Genomic DNA, 12,675 nt, shown 5'->3' with positions numbered 1-12,675 from the left:
TATTTGTTGTATTCTCATGTTGTAAATGTTTTCAAATTGCCAGATGTTTATTTTATTTATTTTTTTAACATGGGAGTTAAGCACTGTCTCAATACACCACCTCTTATGATAAGCACATTATGCACAAAACTTGATATAACAAAAGTCATAGTATTTTTTTTTTGGTTTTGTTTCCTGCAGGAAGATATACATTTACAAAGGAACAACCTCCTATATGAAATCACTAACTGGAAGATCTCAGAGGTCCATAAGAACATATAGATACTCACCGTAACAGATAAAGCAGGGTGGATCGGATTTGGTCGTTGTGCTGTACAGCCCTGCTTATCAATGGAATTCTCAATTTCATTATGCAAAACACTACTGAATGTTTGCTACAATCCCCCAAAGTCAGGTATAGCTTCACTGCATTCCCTAAAGCCAGTTATAGTTTCACTGCACTCCTTAAAGGCAGTTTTAGCTTCACTGCACTCCCTAAAGGCAGTTATAGCTCAGTCTAAGCTCATTGGGGGTGTTTAATCCTGTGTGCAATTGCCTTGGTTCAAAGCTCAGTGCTTTATATCAGTCATTGATAAAGAAACAAGATTAAAATACTTTTATTTCTTACTAAAATGCTTTAAACACCGTATGCCTCAATGGGACAGTTATCAGAACAGATTAATTACTGGGAAAAGCTATTAAGAGTTGATGATATATGATTGACATAATGTTATATTAAAGAGCAAGCAGTGGGGTTCTGAAAAAAAAGTATTATCCCCACGTGTTGCTACAGCTGTTAAATAATGTACCTGTAATTTTTCTTTTCATTGTTAACATGCTGACAATGTTTTACACTTTAACTTTAAAGTCTGTTTCAAAGCTCTTTTCAAAATGTCTGCTCTAGTGCACTTATAGTGTAAGGATTATTGCCCACATTGTCAAACAGGTAACACAACAATAACAATCCACGATGTGTTACGGAACCGAAAAGTCAGAGCACTTGTTATGTTTTTTTTTTTTTTTTTTTAATCGCTCTTCCAGCAGTGATTTAGTGTACAGATCTCAAATCCCAGTGCTCTAGAGCGGACATTTTTTCTTTTTTAAATTTTGTCGTTGCCAATTATTTTTGTTATTTTCTTCCAATATTGAATGCCCAATTATTATTTTGACTCAGTTCACCGCTACCACTCCTGCTCTGACTCGAGAGGGCGAAGACGAACACACGCTGTCCTCCGAAGCGTGTGCCGTCAGCCGACCGCTTCTTTACACCCTGTTGATTCATCATCCAGCCACCCAGGAGCTACAGCGTGGGAGGACAACGCAGCTCCTGGGCAGCTAACAGGCAAGCCCGCAGGACGCCTAACCAGACTACAGGGGTCGCTGGTGCACGGTGAGCCGAGGACGACCTTGCCGACCTAAGCCCTATTCTAAATGTGATTTTGATAAACGATTTATTTCTGATTGCAAGTCCCTTTTGTAATCTTGTATTCTGATCAGGAGATTCTACTGGTTTAATTTAATTCAATAAAAAGTTTTTACTTGGTTGCAGCTTTTCGGTTTTGAATTGGAGTTCATTAGGTAAGTTCACTGCTGGTGACCCTCCAAGTTGATACAGATCGCAGCTAGTGAGGCCTTATTGTTATCTATTCAAAACACCAAAGTTAATGATGAGTTTCACACTTAATTCTGAACCATTAATAAAATTTTTACATGATTTCAAATATGATCATAACAATTGCATCAGGCAATTATTTTTCACACTCACCTACTGATGTTTCAATCATGTTGGGCATTCTTAAGAACGAAAGGCTAATGTTGATGCCAGTAAAACGATATGAATGCATTTTGTTTTGTTTTTGGCAGTCAGTTATGTGTATTGCAGTTATAATAAATAATAAGGCTTGCTGCAAACCCCTATGTAGCTTGAATAACCACTTTGCACAGTATATTGCATGCATGCCCATTAGGCAGATACAGATGATGTGATGCTATTGGACTGCTTCAGTTAAGAATGACCTTGTCAGGTTTGGCAAAATGCCTGCCCCTGTGTGTATTTTGTGTTATATGTTGTGTTGGTGTATAGTCATTGGTACACAGGATATAAACTGGTCTGTGCAATCCTTGTGCCTAAATACAAATATACATTTTAAACACTCGTGTTACACGGACCCGTTTATATCCCATGTACCAATGACTATACACCAACATTAACACACAACATACAACACAAAATACACACAGGGGCAGGCACTTTGCCACATCAGGTTATAGCCAAATGTCTACGTCTATAGGAGTGTATGATACAAATGTGGTGTAGAGTGGTGCAGTTATTGTGAGTTATCTGTCACACTACAGAGTAATATTTTGGTTCTACTGGGCCTGTTGTGTAAAAGCAGGAAAGAAAGGTACATATAAATACTGTAGAAGCAGCAGTGTGTTAAGCATCTAAATTTCCTGTCCATATATAATGGGCAGTGTTGTGTAACACCCTGCTGTTAAAGATTCTGCACCCTGTTGCTGAAATGCGATAAGGTTAAAAGCCTGTCTCTTTTGCATAGTGACTGCATCGTGCTTGCAGTGTGCAGGGTCACCGGTTTGTGTCCAGCCTCTGCACTGGTACACAAAGAAAACATAATACATGAGCACTGAACAAAAAGTGAAAAGCCATCTCAGGGCAACAGCTGTCGAAGAGTTAGTGTGAATATGAAATTATTTACCTCACTGTTTGCTTCACTACACAAACAGTTGCTGTCTCATGCATTTACAGTTATTTTGAAAACAATTTACTTAATATTATTATGGCAACAAAGGCCCCCTATGTTATCTGCATGGATGAATGCAATTACATACCTCTCCTCCCGCCCCCACCCCCATCCCTTCCATAATATATGAGCCTGGGAGCACAAGCCAGCTATCTTCTCAGCACAAATGATCTTGGGAAACCATGTGTCTTTCTGGTTGAGATGAAAGTCGAAATTATTGCATGTGTCAGGTGCTGGTGACATATATTTGCATATTGGCCCCTCCCATTTTATTAGTACCTAGTCCAGGAATTTCTAACCTCAGAAAGGATCACATCACAATTCTATTAGTGAGTGTGGAGACTGGTCAGTAATTTTTGTAGGGGTTGAGTGATCATCGGATCCACCATTTGATTTCTACTGAATGAAGGATCTAAAATGAATTCTATGAACCTCGAGATAGTTGCCTTAGTCGTCGAGTTTTGTGGCTGGGTCCTGGTATGCTGTACCTTGCCTATTGACTACTGGAAATCATCTTCACTCGATGGCAATATCATTACCACTGCTGTCCTCTGGTCTAACCTCTGGAAGAGCTGCTTCACAGATTCAACTGGAGTTACTAACTGCAAGGACTTGTCAAGCATACTGGGACAGGAGAGTACGCAGTCTTTTCATATCTTTCATGTTTGGCATAGTAATCCAAAAAAGTATGCAGGCATAGATATTGCTGTCAGGTGACAGCAAACACAGTGATAAAGAAGAAACCTAACTTCGTTTTTTTTAAACAATTAACTATTTCTCACTTGTCGTCATTTTTTGTTACCATAGATAGCAGAAAAATATTAAAATATTCAGGCATTATGCAATGTACAAAATCCATGCAATGCCTGCTCACCGAGTTAGTTCCATTTTGCCTCAATAGGGAAATTGACATCTATGGGGGATTGATTTGTACAGTTATGCAAACATTATGCGGGAAACAATTAATTGAAGTCAACAGAAATTTATACCATAACTCATAGGGCCCGATTCACTTTTTTTTTTTTAGGAATCTCTTTACAGCTAGTAACATTTCTGTCTTAATATTTGTACAAATATCCTTCTTCAGCAAATAATCTAAGCCACAAAGGCAAGTCGTGTGGTTAAATTAGTGTTATTAACAGGGTTTCCTAGTAGAGCTTTGTGAACTTGTTTGGGACGTGTTCATTACATAATCTATGCAATCCATGAAGGTGTAAACATCTGTTAGCACATTCTCAATGGAGTGTTATTAAAACAAGGAGCGGTCAGCTTTTCAAAAATGAGGTTTTAACCCCATTCTTATACATAGGAGAAGTAGGAAGATGTCTGTCACCCTTTGGTTACATAGAAGGTGTCAGAGAGCAAGAACTAACCAAGGGAAATCCTGTCTGTCTCATATCAGACCCTCAATAAATGTAGACAGTTTTCTAGACAGCATGCTTTTTAAAGGTTGTGTCTAACAGTAGGCAATATCAGAAATATGCTAGGAGCTTAGACCCAAGTTGGAATCTGCTACCAGGAGATCCCATGCAATAGCTACTAAGGCTGAAAGGATTTATCAGCAAGTTTAAATAGTGCATACAGTTGTGCATTTTCTGTAATTTACTGTAATTTTATTTAAGTGTTTTCTTTATTACAGTTATTGTAATTATTAAGAGTCTGTTTTGTTTAAAGGACAACAAATTTAAGAATAATTGCCAAAAACTTGACATGAACTAAGGCAGATTGTGCAGTGTTAAAGATTTATGGAAGAACAAATGTGTGTGCAGATTATATAGTATTCATGAGATTAGCACGTGTGATTTTAAACACTAAACAAATGATTAGTCATAGAAAATCATATGTAGAATGGAACAATGCATTTCACACTAGTGTTGCTTGAAAATAAGAGAAATGAAAGTCGAAATATATTTTTAACAAAGTTATATTAAAACATGACTGCTAATATGTGCTCCATTGTTGAGCCATTTTTAAAGGTAAGCGTTCCACTGGTATGTGAACCAGGCCCTGAGATATCATAAATGTGACCTGTAAGTCACTGCTATGCATTACTGCTGGTACTGAAATGGGCATTGCAGCATGACTAAGCACCCATGTTTAATTTACGAGTCAATGAAAGAATACAGCACATCTTCCGTGTTTCAGAAATGTGAAAAAGATGACAATGGATTCTTGATGTCACTGTCAACAGGTTACCCCCAAGCTTGCAGAGACCTCATGATTTGTGATGTCACTGTCAACAGGTCACCTCCAAGCTTGCAGAGGCCTCATGATTTGTGATGTCACTGTCAACAGGCCACCTCCAAGCTTGCAGAGACCTCATGATTTGTGATGTCACTGTCAACAGGTCACCTCCAAGCTTGCAGAGGCCTCATGATTTGTTGTGTGACACTGGGGTTTTTTGGAGCCATATTTGCCTTGTTTGGGATGAGGTGTACAAGGACTGGGGGAACAGACACTACCAAAGCTAAGATTGCCTGTGTGGCAGGAGGCTGTTACATTGTTGGAGGTAAAAATGCTCATTTTGTGTTCAAAAGCATTATTTATTTATTGTTTTATTTATTTATTTATTTATTGCCAATATTTAGCCAATGATGACTTCTAATAAAACTCATGTTGTTCTTTTTACAGGTTTCTGCTCTTTGAGTGCATACTCACTATACGCAAACAGAATAACTGCAATATATTTTGACCCTACTTATGCAGACCAAAAGTAAGTAAATACAAATACATTATGTTGTAATTATTAAATGTAATTTGTGTGTGAAGTATATTAATCCATCAGTAATTAAGAAATCATACTTTTGTGAAACAAGGATGTTTACTCCATTGGATTGATAGTTGGGGTCTGGGCAGGAAATATTATATATTTCTATATAAAATGTCCTCCCAATTTTTGTGAAAAATGAACAGGTGATATCTATAATACATTGGTCTTGGAATGGAGTAATGTCTACTTGTGAAAGACCATTTTATCTTGAATAAATGTATGCTGTTTTTTCAGATATGAACTGGGAAGTCCTTTGTTCATTGGCTGGTCAGGCTCTGTACTCTGCATTGTAGGTGGATCAATGTTCTGTTTAATAAATGGCAAAGATTCTAAGCCAAAAAGGTGAGGAAAAGAATGACCTGGAATAGTAGAAAGTTGCTGTAACTCTATCACAGAACTGAAATTTTGACATTTTATCTGATATAAGCCCAAACGGATTGCAATCCAGTAGATGTGTAGGCCATGATTAGTGGCTGTCATACCTGAATATAACTGTACTCCTTTTTAAGAAGCTGTTATCTTTTTGGCTGTGTGGACTATGTCTACAGCAATTCACTTCAAAGTAGTTGCTTCCTTAAACGGTTTTATAGCACAATACAATATATAATATACAACTTTCCTTCAGTTACTAAAAGAAGGATTTAAAACACCCAAGAGTAAGGACAAATATATACCTCTGCTTGTCCTTACACAACGAGTATCAGAAAATAAAACGCTAATATTGTTTTTCATTGCCATATATTGTTTTTTTTTTTTTCATATGACGTGTAGCCTTTGTATATAGTACACCTGTGTAAATACCACATGCATGACACCAACATTTAACAACCAAATAAACTTGGGGAATAATTACTGTACCCTTTTCACTTATCTCACAACATAACCCTATTGATTGTATTATCCTCTATTGCAGGAATATTTACAGTTACACTGGAGGATCATCATATATGACCCCTAACCGTAAAACTCAGAGGTCCATGCAGGAGTATAGAAGCCAGTCAAAAGATCCTAAAACTCAGAGGAACATGAGGGAGTATGGAAGCCAATCAAAAGATCCTAAAACTCAGAGGAACATGAGGGAGTATGGAAGCCAATCAAAAGATTTTGATAGAAATGCTTACGTTTAACAGAAAAAGGAGAAGGTCGAACTGGAGTGTACTTACTGTACTCACGTTCAGACTTACCAACAGACTTTGTACACTGCAGCAAAGATCACACTTAATTAATGAGTGCACTATTGCTTAACATTTGCAGTATGTCAGGTTCACAAATGACAATGTGAGATCACACAGGGCGAGATTGTCAAAGCAATTCAAGCAATCCAGAAAATTTATTTGGGATTTTATAAGTAGACTCTTATTTGTTTTAGAATTTGCATTGGTATGTTTTTTGCTAATGACGATTTGGAAAACAAAATGCTTTCTAGCCCTGGGTAATCTGGCTCATTGTTTAAAAATGCATACAGTGTACTTTTACTGTGTTTTTATTTATTTGTTTTGGTAATTACTCATGTATGAATATATTGTTTGTAACTGTCTTATAAATATCCAATTTCATGTTCTGTGTGTTGCCATATTACTGTGAGAACACAGAGATATGCAAATAGGGAATACCTAGAGTACAATAGAAGATTTTTTTTCCCTTTAGTTTAAAAAACGATCTCTCTTAAAATTACTTATTTTCCAATAAAAAAATACATAGCAGTACAATTATCAACCTTTATTTTTTTGAAAGCTGTTTGGTGGTCTCTGTAAATAAAGTTGTCACTTCATCAATTGTGCTCTGATTGGCTTGGTGGTATCAAACCACACTGGCTTGCTATAAGATATAACTTGCTATGCAATAAAACCACATTGACATATTTTATGAACAAGAACAATCAATTTTGTAACTGATACCCAAGACTTTAAATTAAACTGTTGTTGGCATAGCAACATCTTTGTTGTTTCAGTGTTAGTTTTCCATTCTTTACATCCACTGTCAATCAATGGTACTGTTTTAGTAGTAACCCACAAACAGCCAGGGGAGGCTAACAGGTGTCCAAATACTTGCTGCACATGAAGGGCATTTATAGGGTGGTGGCAAGAAATATTTGAGCCTGGAAGACTTTAGCCAAATGATATGGGACCTGAATGAATGTTGTTTTAAGTTAATGAGGGGTAAGAACATTTGCTTTGTCTGTATTTATTTTTAAAAGCATGACAAATGTAACAATATTCTTTTTTTTAATAGTAAAGGAAATACAAAAATGACGAGTATTTTTCCAACGTTTTTAATGAAGACAAACGTTTCTCATTTGATCTAACATATTTAGCACTATGGAATGTTTGATAGTTATGGATTGTTCTAGAAATGACAACAGACACACATACTATACTGCAGGTGCTTACAGTGTTTACAGTTTAGAGATATCAGATAAGAAACAACAAATTCAGGATGTGAAATGGAGCGGTTTGCCATCTTGGTCCATATTTCATGTGAATACAACAGTTTCCCTGTATTGAAAAGTTCTGGAAAAGAGTAAAACCAGACCTGAAGCTGACAGAGTACACTGATTTCTCACATCTGTTATTATTTTAATCAACAATTGGAGTGGCACATTACTTGTTAATGTTGGTGTCTGATAGTTACCATCTGAGGTGAGAAATTGCAAGTGCTCTTGATTAAGTGCGCAGACACCTTTCTATTGTGCATTGAAATAAAGTAACACACATTTTTTAAATTTTTAAAATTTTAAATACAATTTTTACTTTGAAGTGTCTTCTTAGTTTACATGGGAAATCATTTCAAATCCTAGGCCCTAAACATCACTGTAGCAATACAGGTTATCGATTGTACAATAAATATTGGCAAAACATTGTACTAAATTGTTGGCCACTGAAGAATGGAGCAAAAATAATGCATGATCCTGGTTACTTTAAACCAGTTTGTTAAGAACATAATCATAACAGTGGTGAGGGGATTTGTTGTCTTAAAAACGTTGTTCCAATCTCTGACCATGACTGAGTCGATTTATTTATGACACCTTGCATACTGATCCAAAGCCAAGTCTACACTACCTCTGAGTTATAGCATTGTAATATCACTGAATTTTCAGCACAACATATTGTTTAATATCATGATCTCAAGGACACTGAACCCTATAGTAAACTCTTAAAATAGTTTTGTTCCTTAAACTGTAGATTTCCTTCTGTTTTAGGGAACTAATGTTGAGAGAATTTCATCAAACCATGAAGTTCTTTCTGATAAACTTGGGTCTATTGTGAAAACAGTTATTTTGTTCCTGTTATAATCCAAGGACACTGCATGCTTAAGAACATGATGTAAATAAATATACCTGCCACCTTTATTATATTACCTGCATTGATAAATATTAGTAGTAAACAAATCATCCTGTTCTCATCACAGTGGTCCATAAGTGACTTTCATACTGGGATGAATGTCAAACGATTGATCAGCTGCTGACAGATCAACCCCTCCCATTTTAATAATACTAAGCGTGGTCCAGGATTTTTCACCTCAGAAAGCTGGAGAGTGCGATCATATCTCACAGGCTTTGAATTAACAGCTCAGCTGGGAGGTTAAAAAAAGGTTAGTAGTCAGTGGAGGTCATCAGATCCACCATTTGGTCAATACTCTGAGTGAAGAAATTCTCTAGGATTTGAGCATTGCAGACAGCCTTAAAAATGAATCAAAATGCTTGTGAGATCGCTGCCTTGTTCCTGTGCATTGCGGGCTGGGTCCTAACAACCTCTACCTTGCCTATTGAAGCCTGGCAAGTGTCAACAGTTAACGGCATTGTCATTGTGACGGGAGATTTTTATTCCAACCTCTGGAAGATGTGTGTCCACGCTTCAACTGGAATCTCTGACTGCAAAAACTTTGAGTCCCTGCTGGCACTGCCAGGTATGTTATCTCTTTGTATCCTTTGCTAAATTATAGCAGCAGGTTATTGTATACTGTTTCTGTATTTTCTGCCTTAGGCAAGTGACTCTACTTTGCTGTGTGAATTATAAATCTCATACAAACATTAACTGGTAAAACAGCCAGAATAAATGAGATGAGAATAGACTTTGATGAAGCCTATTTATCACACCACTGCACAATAGATTCACTTCCTGTGTATTGGTATTAAACCATTGCAACCACAAAGCCATTTATTTAGACAACAGATTTTCTGTGTTTCAGAAATGAGGAAAAGAAAATGTTCTAATGTCTTTGTGTTTTTTTTTGCTGAACAGTTCAAATCCAAGTCTGCAGAGCATTCCTGATTACTAGTGTCATGCTTTGTTTTTTGGGAGTCATCCTTGCATTGGTTGGGATGAAGTGTACCAAGATTGGAGGATCAGATATAACCAAAGCTAAATTTGCTTTTACGGCGGGAATACATTTCATAGTTAGTGGTAAATATTACCAATTTAATGTTAACAGTTTGTTCTTTCAATGGCATGCCTTTAGGGCACTTTTAATAAACTTGTGTTCTGTGTTCTTTATGCAGGTCTCTTGTCTATGAGTTGTTTCTCGTTGTATGCGAACCGAATTACATCAGAATTCTATGACCCAAAATTTTATCAAACAAAGTAAGTAGCACCACTTCACTGTTAGTATTCATATATCAAAGATGTATACACACTGTTTATTTACAGTTTTTAATTTCTTATTGTTAGTATTCTAATGTATATCTTTGATTATAGAACCTAAGTGAAACTACTCACAACATTATTATTATAAAGTGCTTTGATCAAGCAGTTTGAAGAATAAACAACTGGGAAAGTTTTGCTCAGAGACATGGATCATGTGTACCCAGGTCTAGAGCCTGGTTTAGTTTGACATTTGACATGTTCCTGCTATGCTCCTTAAACAAGTGCCCAATTAATGCGTAAGGAATTTATCTTTATGCCACTTGCAGATTAGGGAGAGAAAAAAAAACAAACATTGGTCTTTCAATAGATAAATTAGTTACAGTTTTATCTACATGCACAACTAAAAAATGGGAAATCTATACTGGGATTTTTCTCCTTGTTTATCAATTTATAATTTTACGACATTTTTACAGATTTGAATTAGGAACTGGCTTGTTCATTGGCTGGGCGGGCTCAGTCCTTTGCATTGCAGGAGGTATTCTTTACTGTATCGCAACGTCAAAAGTGGCGTTCCAAAAGAAAAGGTGAGTGAAACTAGAAACTTAGTAGCACAGAGAGCTGCTATAGCTCTATCACAGGTGTTCTTTGGGGGAAACGTTTCAGTGGGGTTCATCCCACAGGCTTAACTCGGTTGAAGTTTCGACACAAAAAGCTCAAGTAAAAATATCCATGAATGCAGAAATAGTGAGATTCACTTACAGCTATTGTACTGTAGTAGCATTTTTTAGTGGGACTTGATGTTTTATTAGCAAGTCCAAAATTATTATTACTTTACACACATTCATTTGACCATTATACAGTGATACTAAAACTTCTAAATAGAAAAACAAGTTTGAGCAGTAAATTGCCCTCTAAGAATGTACAGCCCCACTCATGGCAACTAAATGTTTTTGCAGGAAAGGTTACATTAACAAAGGAACACCCATTACAAATGAAATTGTAATGCCAACCACACAAAGTAAACCAAAACAGTTTGACAGAGCTGCCTACATTTAGCAGAAAGAAGAAAGCTGGAGGACTGGGTTTGTTCACAACATGCTGTACAGTTATTTCACCTTGACTCTGCATTGTAAAGAGTTTGCACACTGCTTAGTCCTGGAAAGCTTTCCTAACTATGTGCTTTGACTTTCTTGAGAAAAGCAAACTCAGGAATTGTTCAGTTAACTTCTTTTGGCAGATCAATTTTCTGAATGAAAAATAACTGTAAGTCTTGGCATTCAAGTTAATCTTTAGTTATAATGCCCTTTGCTGTCCCACCCTAAATTAGGCCTTGCAAATTTACATTTAGTGGACTTGGGCATTAGAAACACTATAAGATAGATGTCAAAAAGTTTCCCAGGTATTAGCAATGACCTTTCTCTGAACAGATTTCAGATGTAAAGTGTAGTCAATTATACTATATACTTATGTTCACGAGTGCTTGCAGTGCATACTGAAATAAGGCTGGTTTGCTAGTTTATGATATCTATGGAAATATGTATATAATTTTTATATATAATTTTTTTTAATGTATTTCTTACGTTACTGTAAATATTTACCCAAATTAATGAATGTCCCATGCTTTTTTTTATTATTATTTTTTTATAAAGAGTTTTACTGTTATTGTATATGGTAAACACCATAATGTATACATTGCTGTAACATTTTTTTTCCCCCAATAACACCCAGTGTTGGCCAAACACTCTTCTTCTGAATTGTTTTCTTTATTAACACTGCTGGTTTAGCTCCCACAACAGCCATTATTTCAATAATAGCATCAGCACAGTTGCGCTAGCTTTGGATTCACTATGGCATATCCTCTCTCTAATGCTGAATGCTCCAGAGTAAAAGTTAAGAAATGCTTTTGACTTTAAATGAATACAAACATAATTCAGGATTATGTTGCAAAATATATTTTAGTAGTTCAACACTGGTTACAGGACAGTTGAATGCATTTTTGTAAACACTACGTAATTTTAGCTTTTTACCTAATCTCTTACACCAGTAACCTTTTCTAGATGCTGGCTTTGTAGTCGAGAAACAAAATACAAATTAACAGTAGTAATAGAACACCATAAATTACCACCATTTTAGCAAGTATGAAGAAAAGAAGACACTTCCAATGGACGATAAACATGTCTAAAGACAAAGAATTCTGTTCAGTTATTTTTGTGAATGATTCTCAAGCTGCTGACCTGGAAAATGTACATGCAATGTGTGGACAGTATGACTTGGGCTTGTGGCTTGTACAATGAGGGGGGGTAGGGGTAACCTCTGCCACACAACTAGGAAAGAAACTATCGAATAGGTTATACCCCAAGCTTACCTGTAAATTCTCAATCGAGGTTTGACATCAAGAGCCGTGCTAAAATTACAACATTTCAATGTAAAGTATGTTTGTGCATCATGAAATGATAATGTTGCTTTGTTTTTGCCCTAGCATTATGCACGACAGGAACATGATCATTTAGTCCTCTATTCAGGCTGCTTATATATGGGTAAATAAAGTGTTTTCATTGCTATGCTTGGTTTGTGTTTTTGA

The 12,675-nt window shown here is 36.3% G+C and overlaps 1 protein-coding gene across 1 annotated transcript; it reads left to right on the top strand.

The window, feature by feature from the left end:
* Positions 1-2,911: 2,911 nt before the first annotated feature.
* Positions 2,912-12,652, top strand: LOC121321101. The gene is made up of 10 exons (XM_041260008.1): positions 2,912-3,378; positions 5,089-5,250; positions 5,373-5,454; positions 5,746-5,853; positions 6,425-6,635; positions 9,177-9,417; positions 9,753-9,914; positions 10,010-10,091; positions 10,568-10,678; positions 11,051-12,652. The coding sequence occupies exons 1-10, from the start codon at positions 3,159-3,161 to the stop codon at positions 11,148-11,150; spliced, it is 1,479 nt and encodes a 492-aa protein (XP_041115942.1). The 5' UTR covers positions 2,912-3,158; the 3' UTR covers positions 11,151-12,652.
* The last annotated feature ends 23 nt before the right edge of the window (positions 12,653-12,675 follow it).

Source organism: Polyodon spathula, chromosome 9 (assembly GCF_017654505.1).
Source record: "Polyodon spathula isolate WHYD16114869_AA chromosome 9, ASM1765450v1, whole genome shotgun sequence".
NCBI lineage: Eukaryota > Metazoa > Chordata > Actinopteri > Acipenseriformes > Polyodontidae > Polyodon > Polyodon spathula.
The sequence above is the reverse complement of the archived record's forward strand: the minus strand, read 5'-3'. Positions and strand labels throughout refer to the sequence as shown.